The sequence below is a fragment of the Sapajus apella genome, unplaced genomic scaffold, assembly GCF_009761245.1.
Source record: "Sapajus apella isolate SASKATOON/1434 unplaced genomic scaffold, GSC_monkey_1.0 scaffold37, whole genome shotgun sequence".
Lineage (NCBI taxonomy): Eukaryota > Metazoa > Chordata > Mammalia > Primates > Cebidae > Sapajus > Sapajus apella.
In genome coordinates, this window is record NW_022436977.1 from 16,718,997 (window position 1) to 16,734,974 (window position 15,978).

A 15,978-nucleotide genomic window follows, 5' to 3' on the forward strand; every position below is an offset into this window, starting at 1 on the left:
CACCTTTACCATTACACAGTTTTGCAATGACAATGCTGTTTATGTTAGCGTTGACTCTAATGTAAGCAGTGAAATATTGTTTGGTTTAGCCTCTAGCCTAGCATGGAAGAATGGTGATTTTGCTTTTAAAAAGGTTAAACTGCATGTAAACACTCATTGCTGCCTTTTTGACTAACAGGGTGAACTTGAGTCAGAAGATACTTGAATCTGGTTCTTAGAATTCTATTTTGTTTTATAAATGAAGACAGTGCTTAGCCTGTAGAATAACTGTTCTTATTGGGAGTCCTAAACCTTTCCCAGTTTTAACGGGGTCAGCCTGGCCATTGCAGCACTCCCAGGAGGCCTGGGTCAAATGTCACCTCTCCCAAGGTCAGTGCAGAAACCTCTACTGGTCTTAGAGATGAGGGCATGTGTATTCCCTGTCCCCTGAGTTTACTTCTAGCCTAAGACGGAAAGTCTCAATGTTTGTCTCTTCTTCTGTTGGTGCCATATATGTTGACATTTGTCAGTGTATGGGTCAGGCTATTGAAAATCTCTCCTTGAAGGAAATGGTCAGATATTTTGTTTTAAGGGAATTTTACCGCTTCCTTGATGGAGACCAGTGGCGTCAGGCCCTGAGGGCTAACCCCAGCTTTGGCCTCCATAGCATTCAGGTTGTTTATTAGAAGATGTCCTTGGGATCAATACCTGCAGAAGAGAAGGGGAAGAGGCAAGAGCATGCAGAAAAGGCAAGCTGGGGTGTAGCCCACTGACAGCCTCCACTGGCCCCAGAAGGAATTGGAGTGGCCTTCAGGATTGTCTCCCATTGGGACAGGATGGACCAGACTTTGATCCTCTACAATAGTTTATTGGGTGTGGGGTGCCTGGGAAGGGTGTGACCTCGGGTGAGGTGGTTCTCTGAGACCCAGGTAATCTTGGAAAGGGCTGAGAGCCAAGATCGCCTGCTGACAATATTATTCCCAGCCTCTGGAGCAGCAAGTCCTTCTTTTAAGGGGGTCTGGTTAGAGTACCTAGTGTCCATGACAGTTCATTCAGCAACCACAGAAGACCATCATAATGGTATTTTGGATGCCACTGAGAACACCAAGTTGGCCAAGTTGGGGTCAGCACTCAAACCACAGGGTCTCCTCTGTAGGATTCCAGTATCTGCTCTGTGGAAAATAGGTTGAAAAGTAATCCAAGAAGTGATGCAAAATACAAAATAATTAGTAGGGGAGTTTAACTTAATGCAAAACATGGAAACAAAAGGAAAAAAATTTTTAAATAAATGCCATTTATAACATTAGCATACTGAAGTTACTTGGTGAAACAACAGTGCACAGTTTTAGATTTTTAAGGGGGGTGATTTCATTTTTCCCTAATCTGTTGAATTTGGTAAATCTTTTTGGTAAGTCTGTGTTGAAAAAGGCAGTATATACCTTTGAATTGACTGTTGTGGATGCAGCTTTTACTTTTTAAAGGGACATGATTTGACTAGTGTTAACATCTGAATCTTTGTAATGACGAACAGTTTTATATTGTATTCTACAAATGCTCAGACTCTTTTTTATGTTCCAGATATTGATGAATGCAGCACAATTCCTGGAATCTGTGATGGGGGCGAATGTACAAACACAGTCAGCAGTTACTTTTGCAAATGTCCCCCTGGTTTTTACACCTCTCCAGATGGTACCAGATGCATAGGTAGGTTTAATTACAAACACCATGCATGGTTTGTATAAGTCAGTTCCATAACAAACAGGCTTGTTAAGGGGCACGTATAACTTATCAGTTAAGGTAAAATGTTCATTTTTGGAAAAGTGTTTAACAGTTGAGTGCCCTCTTAAAGAACAGAGGCACCTTGCGGTCTTTATTGGGGATGTTTTCCCTCCCATAAAAGTGGGATGATCCTGGAGACCTTACAGATATCTTCAGTCTATTAATTAATGTTGTAGTCATGCAGCATTAAACCTTGAAGTCATCCCAGATGTCTCTCTCTTTTTACCCCTACCTTCAGCCATTTCCTGGAACCTATGTTAATTTGGCCTGAAATTTTTCAATAATCTCTTACTTGGTCTCCCTGCATCTTGGCTTCTCCACAATCCATCTTGTGAGATTTATTTTCCTAAAATAGTGCTTTGATTAAATAAAACTCTCGCTCAAACCCTTGGTGGTTTTCCATTAGGACTTAGAAATTAGTGGTTTTCAGTCTGTGTTCAGTGGATCCTTCAGGTGTTTCAAAGCCCTCCAGGGCTGCAGGGATTTGGGAGGGGACAGAGAAAAGGGAGAGGGCTGAGCAGAAAGGGCTCTTGTCCCCCCACAGCCCCACACACATTCTAGGCATAGCAATCACTTTATCTCCTGTAAGTGTTAGACTTTTGTGTCAGGTATCAATTAAATAAGGGGTTCTGTTGCTTAAAAAATAGATTTGACTGGGTTTGGTGGCTCACACCTGTAATCCCAGCACTTTGTGAGGCCAGGGCAGGTGGATCACAAGGTCAAGAGATCGAGAACATCCGGGCCAACATGGTGAAACTCCATCTCTAGTAAAAATACAAAAGTTAGCCAGGCGTGGTGGCAGTTGCCTGTAATCTCGGGAGACTGAGGCAGGAGAATTGCTTGAACCCAGGAGGTGGAGGTTGCAGTAAGACGAGTTTTTGCCTGTACTCCAGCCTGGGTGATAGAATGAGACTTCATCTCAAAAAAAAAAAAGATTTGACAGCTGCTGGATTTAACAATTGTTAAGACTTCCTTCAAAGTACAGTGTTCTAGATTAAAATCCAAGTTCCAAAGTGCACAGTCTTATATTAGGGGCTTCACTCTAAGAGAGCCTCAAACTACATGAAAAACATTAAAATATCTTTATATATCAGATGGTTTGCATTTTAAAAGTTCTTTTCTTTTTATGAAATATATCCATACTAACTTTTTACAAAGGAGGAAGGGAAGGGAACTAAGATTCATGGATCACTTCCTGGGAATTAGGTATTTCATGTAAATTATCTGACGTAATGTTCATTTCACAGCGGTATTGTAGATGGGAAGCAGCTGAGATTGAGAGAGATTGGATAAATAATGGTCCCGTTGTTTAAGTGGGTAGTAAGAAAGGGATCTGGGATTCTCTGTGACCTGAGCGCACAGCCTAGACTTCCCTCATTGCCTCCTACCCCTCAACCCCGGATGCAGCCCATTCTTTCTTGCCAGACCCCTAGGCAAGACCCGTTTCTTCTTTGGAACTCTATTATTCCCTTAATTAGCAACTTGTCATACATGGTGGTTCAAGTGACCTTTCTGCGTTCCTCAGTGCTCCTTTTCCCCACAATGATAAGCAACGGAGACCCTCAAAATTATCCCTAGTGATGAGAAAATGCAAATAGTCCCTAACGTATAAACATCCAAGGCTTGTTTACAAGATGGTTGTATGGAATTAGTTAATCTCACCAATAGAAAACCCCGGATGTAGATAGTGGCATGCAATATCTTCGGCACACATTTCTTCTAACCATAAAATTCCAGCTGTCACCTTCTGCCACCACATTCTGAGACTCTCCGAACTCCAAACCCCAGAGCTCCCTTTGTGTTCTACGTTCTCATAGTATTATTTGTTGTTCTGTGATCTTCCTGTGGCATTTGTAATACTTCTGTAGGATTGTCTTTTTATATTATGGTTTTCTCTCTCTTCAACTCCTAGGAGTCATAAAGATATCCTTTCCCTAGTTCAGGCATCACAACTCCTAGCTCCTGGTTGTGGTTGTACACAACCATGTTCATGACAGGTTAGGAGAAGGCTGTTGACAGGCTAGGATGACTTGCGAATATCTATTTAACCCATAATATATTCGCTTTGATATAGTGTGATTTCTGGGTCTTGAGAACAGGGACCAGGTGATTCAAAAGGGGAGAAAAGAGGGAGATTTCCTTCTCCTTTTCTGCCGGATGTCTTGGTCAGGGCAGATTTAAAATGGAAGATGTTGGCCGGGCAAGGTGGCTCACACCTGTAATCCCAGCACTTTGGGAGGCTGAGGCCCGCAGATTACGGTCAAGAGCTAGAGACCATTCTGGTCAACATGGCGAAACACCGTCTCTACTAAAAATACAAAATTAGCTTGGCCCACATGGTGGTACATGCCTATAGTTTCAGCTACTCAGGAGGCTGAGGCAGGAGAATCACTTGAACCCAGGAAGCAGAGGTTACAGTGAGCCAAGATCATGCCACTGCACTCCAATATGGCGACAGAGTGAGACTCTGTCCCAAAAAAAGAAAAGGAAGATGTCTGTGGTTCCTTCTGTCTCCCTTTATGTTCTCCAGATCCTGACATTCTTCTCTCCCTTGCTTTTCTCCTGAAGGTCTTCAAAGTATTCTGCAGCAACTCCTTACCCTCTGTGCAAAGTGACATACCACCACAACAGTTCCCCCCACTTAGTGTGGCACTGCTGCCTCACAAGTGGACACCTTCAGGGTGGTGTGCCCTGGGGGTCAGTTACTCCAAATGGTTTCTGATTTTCAATGTTTTCCTTCCTTTACTTATGAGCCTGCAGATTTTCATTAAAATGATGTTATTTAAATGTCTATTTTTAACAAAGGTACTTCTTCAGCAAAAAAAAAGAAATTAAAAAAAAATGATTATTATATGTGCAGGTACCATTTGTAAATAAGGGACTGCCAGTAACCCAAACTTGATGTGTAATATTTTTAGCCCCAACAGTCACCATTTGATCAAGAGTTTGTGACCCATTGACTTAACATGTAAGTCAGCCAGATGGTCAATAACATAATATCATAGTTAATTTGCAAAATAATAGGCATTAGCCCATTAAGCTTTTGTTGTTGGCAACTGTAGGCCCTAGTTTTGCTCTGAAAGATAGCCCATGCTGAAAATTATATGTACAAATTCCATAATTCAGTCAAGTGTTTACACTGGGTTTTGACCACTGAATTCATTGGAAGCTGGGATATAAGCCAGTTTTGAATATCTCTTCCCATTCTCAACAGTCTTTGGTTTCTATGCCCCAAATATTTACTAATTCCCAAGTATATAAGTATTAGTGGTTTTAAGGCATTACAAATTAGTGTGTAGGAAGTTCAATTTCTCTGCCCTCTTGACAGGGGAGGTGCCACCTGAGGCTTCACAGAGCATACTTGTCTACACTCCCTCTCCAGCCGTTTATCCTGAACTGGGCTGGAATAAAACTTGTTCTCCCTCTTTGGTGAAACTATTAGTCTGACCAGAGGTACAGGAATTGGAACCACAAAAAAAAATTCTGGAAAGCACATTTATACTGGCTGGTGGTTTTAAGTACTTTTCGGAAATAATCTTGTATCCTTTAAAACTGACCCATAATTTTCTTTTATGGTTTGTCTAGGTTTGTTTTAGCCTTCTTTACTTGATGTTAATAATTTAAATGATTGTAAATTAGCCTTGTTTTTATTTTATTTCATTTTGTTAATTTATTGAAACCTTGAGACTTGAAGGCTCTGTGTTCTTAAGAATGATGTAGATGATAACAATTACAGGTATGACCCTTTCTGAGCAAACTTGATATTTAATATTCAGACTTACAGGAAACCCAGCGATGGAGTTTTGGCTATGAAGGAGCTTTGCTTTCCAAAAGGATTTAACACTTATATTCCTTTAAATCAATGGTCCCCAACCTTTTTACACAGGGACTGGGTTTGTGGAAGACAATTTTTCCTTGGACTGGGAGGAGGGGATGGTTTCAGGATGATTCAAGCACATTACATTTCTTGTGTGCTTTATTTCTATTATTATTAAATTGTAATATATAATGAAATAATTATACAACTCACCATAATGGAGAATCATTGGGAGCCCTGAACTTTTTTCCTGCAATTAGGTGGTCCTATCTGAGGGTGTTGGAGGACACTGACAGATCATCAGACATTAGATTCTCATAGGGAACACGCAACCTAGAACCCTCGCATGGACAGTTCACAATAGGGTTTAACCTCCTGTGAGAATCTAGTGCTGCCACTGATCTGACAGAGGTGGAGCTCATGTGGTAATGCGACAGTGGGGGGTGGCTATAAATACAGATGAAGCTTCACTCATTGGCCCGCTGCTCACCCACTGCTGTGTGGCCCAGTTCCTAACACGCCACACATCAGAAACAGGGGCTGGGATACGTAGGGGTTGAAAAACCCTGCTTTAAAAATAGCAAGCATCTTGTATTATTTGCTTTTCAAAATTTAATTTTATATGATCTCTATAGAGATATAGTTTACTTGAAGAGAGGTACGCCCTTGGCACACATCAGGCAGGTAAAAGTGTTTTTCACTTTGCTACCTGCCTTCTCTGTTTCATGGTAATATCTCAAAGGCTTATGGAGCAGTTAGGTTTTCCTGTGTCACAAACTCTTTTGGTGACCCAGAGTTGCACTGCAGTGTGTCAAGTGTTGTCACGACAGTCAGACGTGATGTAACCCAGTAAAAGTGATATGGAAACATGTCTTACTGTGGTGCTTTGAGAAGACACCTTTCTGCCAGAAACAAAAACAAAAAATCCTTCTGGAGCTATTGTATCCATAGGACTAAGAACTTGGAATCATGTGCATTTTGAGCTTATAAATATTTAATGCCTTATAAAATCTGTTAGGCCCCAAGACAAAAGGAAATCTTGATTAACAAGCATTGGATCTAAGTGCAAAGTGGCTTATTCGTAAAAGAAAAAAAAAATCTTATGTCTGACTCACAGTTGCAGACTGAGAAAATAAGACCTTCTAGAAATACAGACTAAATGCTGTTTTAAAATAGATTTACATAAATATTTTCCTAAAATAGCTCGAATTAAATAGTTTGAAACCAAGGACAACCCAGTCTCTCTTCAGCATAGAGGCATGTCTCTATAAATAATTAACTGTCACTGCTAGTGATTTTCTTAGTCTCTCTTTTCCGGTGGCACACATGGTTTTAATCATTCGTTCCCACCTTGGGTATGGAATGTGGGACTTGAGCCAAGTGCACCAGCACACAGGGGTAAAAGGTGTGAGACGAGGGATTTCTGACCCAGCACTGTTCCTGTGCAGCACTCGCATCTTCCCGTCCGGGGTGCAGAGGTGTGAGTTAATCCTGCCATAGTCCTAGTGTGAAGTGCGGGGCTGCTGGGGCAGGGGAGTGTCAGTACAAGTCTGATCTCAGTGATGTGTGTGTATATGTGTTTCTTTGTCCTCAGATGTTCGCCCAGGATACTGTTACACAGCTCTGGCAAATGGGCGCTGCTCTAACCAGCTGCCACAGTCCATAACCAAGATGCAGTGCTGCTGCGATGCCGGCAGATGCTGGTCTCCAGGGGTCACTGTCGCCCCTGAGATGTGTCCTATCAGAGCAACCGGTAAGAGCCCTTCCAGTTATCTGCAGAATATCCCATCCCAGCCCTCACAAGCCCATTGGCAATGTGCATGATGCAGCTATAATGGAAACCTGGGTAAATGAATCGATCCCAGAAAATATAAGAGACGACATTCAGGGAAACTTCCCCAGATAACGAACAGGGAAAATAACCAAGATCTGTACAAAGAGTACTGTTTCCAGGCACTGGTTTTTACTTATCTGGCTTATTACTACTAAACAGAAACATTTTTGGGAAGTACTTATTCTCATTTTAGTGCTTAATGGCTCTCATGTAGTACTCAAAAGCTCAGTAGGGTAAAACTCAGCTCTCTCAGAATTTTTCAGGTAAGTTATTCAGGAGACACATTTCCTTTTTTGCTGACTTTGGACTCTTTCCTTGCTGCGAAGTCCTGCTCTTTTTTTTTTTTTCCGTCACAGTATCTATTTATCTGCCCATTGTTTTGTTTCCATTAGAAGCTATTTGCTCTCATCTGGACTGTTCCAATAGCCTCCTAACTAGTCTCTGCAATCCACAGTTGCCATGCACCTTTCCCAATGTTTGAGTCAGTGAAGTTCAGTTTAAAAAGTTGTGTCTAGGGAAGGAAAAGGAGACACCTTTTGACTCATTGAGCGTATTTTAAAGCACCATGTCATACACAATGAATACATACAATTTTTATTTGTTAGTTAAAAAATACATAACTAAAAATATATAAATACAACATACTTTTGTTAGTCCAGAAAGATGTCCAAAAATTTTCCCCCAGGATGAACTCAGGCAATATTCAGTGGTCAAGTCACTCCATTTGTTGCAAAGAACATTTGGAACTTAGCACAGCATTTAGAGTCCCCAAATCTGATCCCAGTTTATCTTTTAATTCTTGTTATTTGTAGTAGCTTAAATGATATGATTGAGTTTTTGTTGCACTGAGCATTTCTAAATTCAAGTTGGCTTTTTTTCTAAAACTTCTTGCCAGTTCAGGTTCTTTCTCCCTACTCCTGCCACCCTTGTCTGTTATATATCCTCTTGTCTTGTTAAGGATCTGCTGAAATATGACCTGACCCATGAATGTCCCTAGGCAGCCACAGCTGGAAATGCTCCCTTCTTCCTCATGCTCACCTGGCTCTGGCTGGCACTGTCACTGTGTCATGAGTCCCATATGTGTTTTCACATATTTTCTTTTACTGGTTGATAAACCTCAATAGGAAATGTCATTCATCATTGTAGTCCCATATTTCTCATGCTTTTTACACTTCCACAGTATTTAGCGAAATCTTACTTATAGGAGGCATTCAAATAGAGAGAGAAACTTATTAGGTAACATCTTCCCCACCAACTGAGCAATTTCAAAACATCACAGTATACACAATGAATATATACAATTTTTATTTGTCAATTAAAAATGATAAATAAATACATACATAGACGAAGGTTACCTTCTTTAGTCCAGTAGGGGATCATTTAGTAGATCACTGTTGAGAAGTACATGACTTCCTACTGAGACATGGCTTAGGTACCAGGAGAATGGCTTTTAAAATGCATATGTTAACTTAGGAATCAGCAGCTTTGATGTGGATTCCTTCCTGTGTTGAGGCTTTGAACAGAGAAGAGAACAAGAGCAGGTTTCAGTGCCTGCAACTTTGGGACAGTTGGAGCAGAAGACCAGGTTCCAGTGTGTGTGGCTTTACAGGGAGCTGCTCTCCCAGGTGTACCACTGAGAGATGTGCAGCCCTGAGAGGCCTTGGGCAAAGCAGATGTACAAAGCACAATAATCTGCAGTAGGTTTTTGTTTGTCCAAATGTTCCAGTACCAGTGCTACAGAGATCTGGGCTCTTACAGAGCGAGATGCAGGAAGGATTTTAGATTGGTCAGCTTTCTGCTCTTTAAAAAATAAAACAATCATCATGGGTTAAGTAGAGATAGTAAAGATAGATATCAGCTGAACAAAATTAACCCCACGTTGCTGATCCTAAATGTAAAGGAGCAATGAGAAAATTATTAATCTGTAAAAAAATAAGAAGAAATATAGAATTCAGTCTGATACACTTTTTTCCTACAGAGGTTGAGATGAATTTAATGGCATTCTTAAAGTAAAATACTCACCTAATTAGCAGAAATGCTGATAAGCTATCCAATTTCTTTTATATAAATTTTAAAAGTCTTAAAAAAAAAAAGGCTGAATTGGTACCTACAAATGCTTGGAAGCAAAGTGAGTTCCTTAATATAATTGTCATTCAATTAAATCCAACACATAGTTAAAGAATTCCTGTTATGTGCATGCAATTTGCAGGGCAAGGCCGAGAGTGGCAACTAGTCATGAGTTAGAGATGATCCCTGAGTTCAAAGAATACACAGTCTTAGTGGTGGGAATTTGGTGAAAGCAGGCTCCCAGGGAATGATGAATATAGCACATACAGATGATAAATCTATAGGAAGAGTCATTATTGGTTGACAAACAGGATTGTGACATCGGTCACAGTCAGGGAAGCATGAACAACATGGAATTCCTTTACAAACACATTTAAGTATGACAGTATCTCTGTGATTTGAAATTCCAGGTAAGTCATAATTAAATTGCTGTAATGGAATTCTCTGAAAACATAAATTTGACCTAAGCGGGAAATGTCAAATATGACTGAAGAAATTTTAGAAATGGAACAGAAAGTACCAACAGGGTTCATGGTAGCTAGGCATATTTAACCTCATGTAAATTGGCAGAATATCCCACGAGGTTGAAACATGAATGCATTTCAGTAATAACTGCCTTAAAATAAGTTAAATTTTAGTCTATAAGGAAAAGAAAAACATTAGTCTAATTTCTATTAATGGCTAAAACTAGCATAGAAGATATCCATGAGAGAAATCACTGTGCAACTGTGAAAATAAAATTACCAACATCCTAGCAAGAGAGGAAAAAAATGAAATTTAAAAGTCACATAGGTTATTTATAGACGGTAACTATGATAAAACATAGTTATTTGTAGGCAACATGAAAATGAATAAAATAAATACACTCTTGGAAACCTGGATAGTGTATACTGTTTAAAAACACCATTTTGGAAGCCCAAACAGGTGTGTCAAAAACCTAAAGGTGGTTTATTTTGATAAAGACCTGATGCTGTGAAAAATAGTGATCATCCTAAAAATATGGAATCATAGGGAAGCAGATGATGAAGTCAAGATATCCTCATTCAGAGGGTCGCTATGCAGTATTAATACCAGACCCTCCACCCTCAGTATTTCTCCTCCCCTGTGGGCCACTTCTCTACTATACTGCTTTCTTTTACGAATCAGTATTCTTCAGGGTTCTAACTTTGTACTCCCTTCTCTTCCCCTTCTGTGTCTCTCTTACATGAGCTCATCCATCCCCATGGCTTTGAACATCCCCTCTCTGTGCTGATGACTCTAAAGCACACATCTAGTCTTGATTCCTCTAGGCTTCCCACTGTCTTTTACAACTGCGATATGATGCTTCCACTTGTATGTCTGATATCCCAAAACTCGTATGTTCAAAAGGAACTTGGCTTCTACCCACCAAACCTGCTACCACTATGATTTTTCCCTTCCAGGCAAGGGCACTGACATTCACCCAATTGCTCAACCAGAAAACAAGGAGGCATTCTTGACTTCTTGTCCCCTGAGCTCTGACAGTTATTACTTCACTGAGCACCCTACATTTGTGTCTAAAGTGTGCTTTAGATTTGCCCAGTTCTGTGCAGCCCAGTCACTGCCTCCCTCGTCCTGACGTCATCATCTCCCCCTTGGTCTTCTGCAACAGCCTTGCCTACCCCCAGTAATGTTCTTCATATGTTGTAATTGTAAGCATGACCTTCTGAAAATGGTCATCTGATCATGTCCCACCCCTGTTGAAGACATCCAGTGGTTTTGCACTGTGCATAAAATAAAATCCAAATTTTTAAATGTATTCTGTAGAGCCCTGTGGGATCCACAGGTGGGACTGGATGGAGAAAGTAGTATTCTGTATATTCCATGAGGTGAATTTTGTTACAGATAAAGACTTCTAGGTTTGGGGAAGAACCTGGTTTTCAATTATTGTTGCAGAGTGGTTGCTGCTGTAGGTATTAAAAATAGGAATGCAGTCAGTTGGTTCTTTTTCTTTTCTCCCAATTGGCCTGTGAGTTCTGAGGATCAATTTTATTCCAAAATATCTTTTAAAAAATAAGGATGTGGGGAGTTGGGAAGAGATAGCAAGGGGAGAAATGCCAGATGTAGGTGATGGGGAGGAAGGCAGCAAATCACACTGCCACGTGTGTTCCTATGCAACAATTTTGCATGTTCTTCACATGTACCCCAAAACCTAAAATGCAATAAAATAAATAAATGGGAAAAAAAATAAGGGTGACTTCTATGGGCCTATGACGATAAGCTACAGCTCGGCTGTTATGTTTTGTTTTGCTGTGTTTTTTTAGAGGATTTCAACAAGCTGTGCTCTGTTCCTATGGTTATTCCTGGGAGACCAGAATATCCTCCCCCACCCCTTGGCCCCATTCCTCCAGTTCTCCCTGTTCCTCCTGGCTTTCCTTCTGGACCTCAAATTCCGGTCCCTCGACCACCAGTGGAATATCCGTATCCATCTCGGGAACCACCAAGTAAGAATTCAAAAGTCTTCTAGTTATTTTTCTTGCATTGTTCTCTTTAACATTTTTTATTGTTTGTTTATGCTGCTTTAGTCATTAAATAGGTTTATAAATTGTTATATTAATTTTTGGTTTACATGTTATCTATATCCACATCATCTGTATATCTCAATTTTTCTATTGCATAGAGAAGAACGGAAGGCTTCCTATTCTCCAGAGATTAATGTCTTTTTGGTTTTCATTTGTTTGTTTGATTGTTGTTGTTTTTTGAGGCAGAGTCTTGCTGTTACCCAGGCTGGAATGTAGTGGCATGGTCTAGGCTCACTGCAACCTCTGCCTTCTGGGTTCAGGCAATTCTCCTGCCTCAGCCTCCTGAGTAGCTGGGATTACAGGCGCCTGCCAACACGCCCAGCTAATTTTTTGTATTATTATTATTATTTTTTTTTTTAGTAGAAACAGAGTTTCACCATGTTGGCCAGGCTGGTCTCAAACTTCTGACCTCATGATCCGCCCACCTCAGCCTCCCAAAGTGCTGGGATTACAGGTGTGAGCCACTGCACCCAGTCTAGCGTCCTTTTGTTATCAGTGTTTTCAGGCAACTATGGGAGAGTTATGGACAACAGTTCAATCCAATTCACAGAAAGGATTAATAGTGGAGGTATAAAATTATACTTTAGGTTATAGAGCTTGCAAGGCAGTTTTATAAGTAGTTCAATACCGTATCTCTCTGCCTTTGTTATTTCTGAAAACTAGAGATTTGAGAGTGAGGTATTGAAGGTGGTATTGAAAAGCAGGCTGCATCTGGGTTGCAAGCCCCCCTGTGCACACAGTGCAATGTGATCTCTGTTGGCAGGGTGGAAGTATGCTCTGTTGTTGCCAGATGACCTTTGCCCAAAGAGTGTCGTCCTCTTTCCTTTCTGATTCAACATCCTGTTCATTGTCAGATTAAGTACTGATGGAAGGTACCATACTTAAAATAATTTTAATGGGACTTAATGTTCTTCTAGGGGTGCTGCCAGTCAACGTCACTGATTACTGCCAGTTGGTCCGTTATCTCTGTCAAAATGGACGCTGCATTCCAACTCCTGGGAGTTACCGGTGTGAGTGCAACAAAGGCTTCCAGCTGGACCTCCGTGGAGAGTGTATTGGTACGTGATCCATCCTAGGTTGGCACCAAGGGGCTGTTCCAATTCCCTTCCTTTACTCTACTGGTTCTATTGCTCCTATAACAAATGGCCCCAAACTTGGTGGCTTAATACAATACAAACTTGTATTATCTTTCAGCTCTGTAGGTTGGTAGTCCAACAGAAGTCTTACTGGGCTAACATCCAGGTGTTGGGAGAGCTGTGCTCATTTTGGAGGCTCTTGGGAGGAATCCATCTCCTTGCCTTTTTCAGCTACTAGCAGCTGCCTGCATTTTAGCTCATGGCCCCTTCCTGCATCTTCAAAGCTAGCAGCTTTGCATCTTCAAATCTCTCTCTCTCTCTCTCTCTCTCTCTCTCTCTCTCTCTCTTGCAATTTCTTCTTCTACCTTTATTTGTGACTGCATTTGGCCACCAGGAGACTCTCTCCATCCCAAGGTCACTGATTAGCAACCTTAATTCCATCTACGACTTTAATTCCCCTTTGCTATATGAACATATCCATAGGTTTTGCCGATTAGGACATGCACATATTTGGGAGGTCATTATTCTGCCTATTAAAGTTACTTTTAACTTCCGTTATAAAATATATTCAACTCATTTCTGGTAAGTCCAATTTAAGACACCCTACTAAAAGCCTAACCATTCAAATAAAGCATTAAAAATAGCCCCGAATTATGGAATTTTTCACATTATACTACTCTAAATGGGTAGCTTACCAATCTCTTAGACTACTTATTTTAAATGGAAGAAAGAAACTTTAAATTGCTAATAAGGCATTTAAGCTGGTGAAGGGAGGAAATGTAATACAAGAATAATCAATTTGTTGGATGAGATAAGAATTCAGTTTCTATCAATTTATTTTTAAAATAAGTTCACCTCTTAGTTCTATTATGAATTCTAGTTATATAATTATAAATTTATGATTGGTCAAAAATGAATAGTTCTTACTTTCCCAAACTATTTAATTTCCTGGCGATGAACACCCCTTCTAGAGGTCATTCAGATCTGAGTAGAAGTGGGAACATCTAACTCAGGATTGGGGAATGTGAGGTCAGACTTTTGTCTGCCACTAAGAAGATATAGTAGGTGGGTTATGTTTGCTAAATTTTAGCTTCCTCCCGTTCACAAGTAGGGGCATATAAACCAGTTTTTCTCTAAGTATTCTGATAATTCTAAGTGACTGTAACACTAGTGTGAGCCTGTGTATTGAGCATATCAGGGGATGGGGTAGACGCTATGGTGGTTGAGAACCGCCCTTTAAATGACAGTTGCTCTAGGTTCTGTTCTAACATTTTAGTGGAACTCAGCAGGGAATGCTTGGATATGGTGAGGCCTTCTTTTTTTTGGGGAAAAAATAGAGCTTGAAGAGATACTTGGAGTCCTGTCCAGAAGCCACTTCTGAAATGTTAGTCTGTTTGGTTCCGTTAGACCAGACTCAAGGAAGAGAAAATGTTTATTAGCTCAGAGTGTCGAGTTGCTACATGTTTGGAATTTTTCTCTGCAAAATGACACATGAAAATAATATACTTTAACTGCTCAACCAGACTTCAAGTGGCTAATGACATATTATAGTGGAAAGAAAAAAGATCCTTTTATTATGTTATTTATTTCTTAAAAGGAAAATGTTTTACAGGTATAAAAGGAACCAGTCTTAGAATTATGAGGTATTATTGCTATCTAATTTTGGACTTAAGTACATTGTGCTTTGCAGATGTTGATGAATGTGAGAAAAACCCCTGTGCTGGTGGTGAGTGTATTAACAACCAGGGTTCGTATACCTGTCAGTGCCGAGCTGGATATCAGAGCACACTCACCCGGACAGAATGCCGAGGTATGGTCCTGGCGCGGAATGTGGGACGTATATGCCAACTGGGGGTTGGCGTCAGAGGAGTTCCATGGAGTTTAAATAACCCATGCCAGAAGAGACTGATACAGTCGCATGGCTTTTTTGAACTTAATTTCACCTATTTTCATTCTGAAAGACAGTGTCATACAATCTGGCAAGCGTTGAAATTACTTTAGAAGATGCCTCTATGCCTGCAGGAAAATCTTATTTTTAGTACTGTTGTCTCACCACTATTATTGCCTCTTAAGTTTTCATCTGAGAAGTAGAGAGTGGGAGTGTCCTTTGTGACACAGCAACTGAGGAAACTTTCAGTTGAAATTATGTTCCATTAATTTCTTAATGGAAAGTTCTAAAAAATAAGGATGCCACTCAAAGCCCTTGCAGCTTTTTAGTGTGGTCGGCAGCAGCATCACCTAGAGCTGCTTGGAAATACAGAATCTCGGGCACCACCACTGATGTACTATTGCAGAATCTGTATTTTAACAAGATCCCTTAGTGATCTATATGTACATCGAAGTTTGAGAAGCACTGCTATAAATGTCCCCTCATAAAAATTTCCCATCAGGTTTGTTTATTAACTAATTTATTAAGCCACCCAATATGGCTTTTATTAAGTAACCGTTATGTACTAAGTTTCTAAAACAGAAATAAATAAGATACAATGATCACTGTCAGGGAACCCCAACATCTATCTCCATCTCTATCTCTAAATTTAGCACAAAATGAACTGTATCATTAATTCAGTAAAGACAAGAGAAAAAATGGGCAAACACTCTGTTAAAATTAAATAAAAGAGCCCATCAATGATAGACTGGAAAAGGAAAATGTGGTACATGTACAACATGGAATACTGTGCAGCCATAAAAGAGAATGAGACCATGTCCTTTGCAGGGACATGGATGGAGCTGGAGGTTATTATACTTAGTAAACTAACATAGGAACAGAAAACCAAGTACCACATGTTCTCACTTTTAAGTGGGAGCTAAATGATGACACATGGACATATAGAGGGGACCAACACACACCGGGGCCTGTTGGAGGGTGGAGGGTTGGAGGAGGGA

The 15,978-nt window shown here is 40.3% G+C and overlaps 1 protein-coding gene across 4 annotated transcripts in view; it reads left to right on the forward strand.

The window, feature by feature from the left end:
- FBN1 (fibrillin 1) overlaps window positions 1–15,978 on the forward strand; it is a 237,267-nt gene that overhangs the window by 119,658 nt on the left and 101,631 nt on the right. For all 4 annotated transcript variants that reach the window (XR_004274880.1, XM_032297522.1, XM_032297523.1 and 1 more), the window contains exons 9-13: window positions 1,558–1,683; window positions 7,170–7,328; window positions 11,759–11,938; window positions 12,934–13,074; window positions 14,783–14,902. Coding sequence is in view for 3 of the 4 variants with exons in the window: in XM_032297522.1 (XP_032153413.1) it covers window positions 1,558–1,683; window positions 7,170–7,328; window positions 11,759–11,938; window positions 12,934–13,074; window positions 14,783–14,902 (726 nt within the window). In the remaining variant the exon portion in view is untranslated. The remainder of the gene's footprint in view (window positions 1–1,557; window positions 1,684–7,169; window positions 7,329–11,758; window positions 11,939–12,933; window positions 13,075–14,782; window positions 14,903–15,978) is intronic.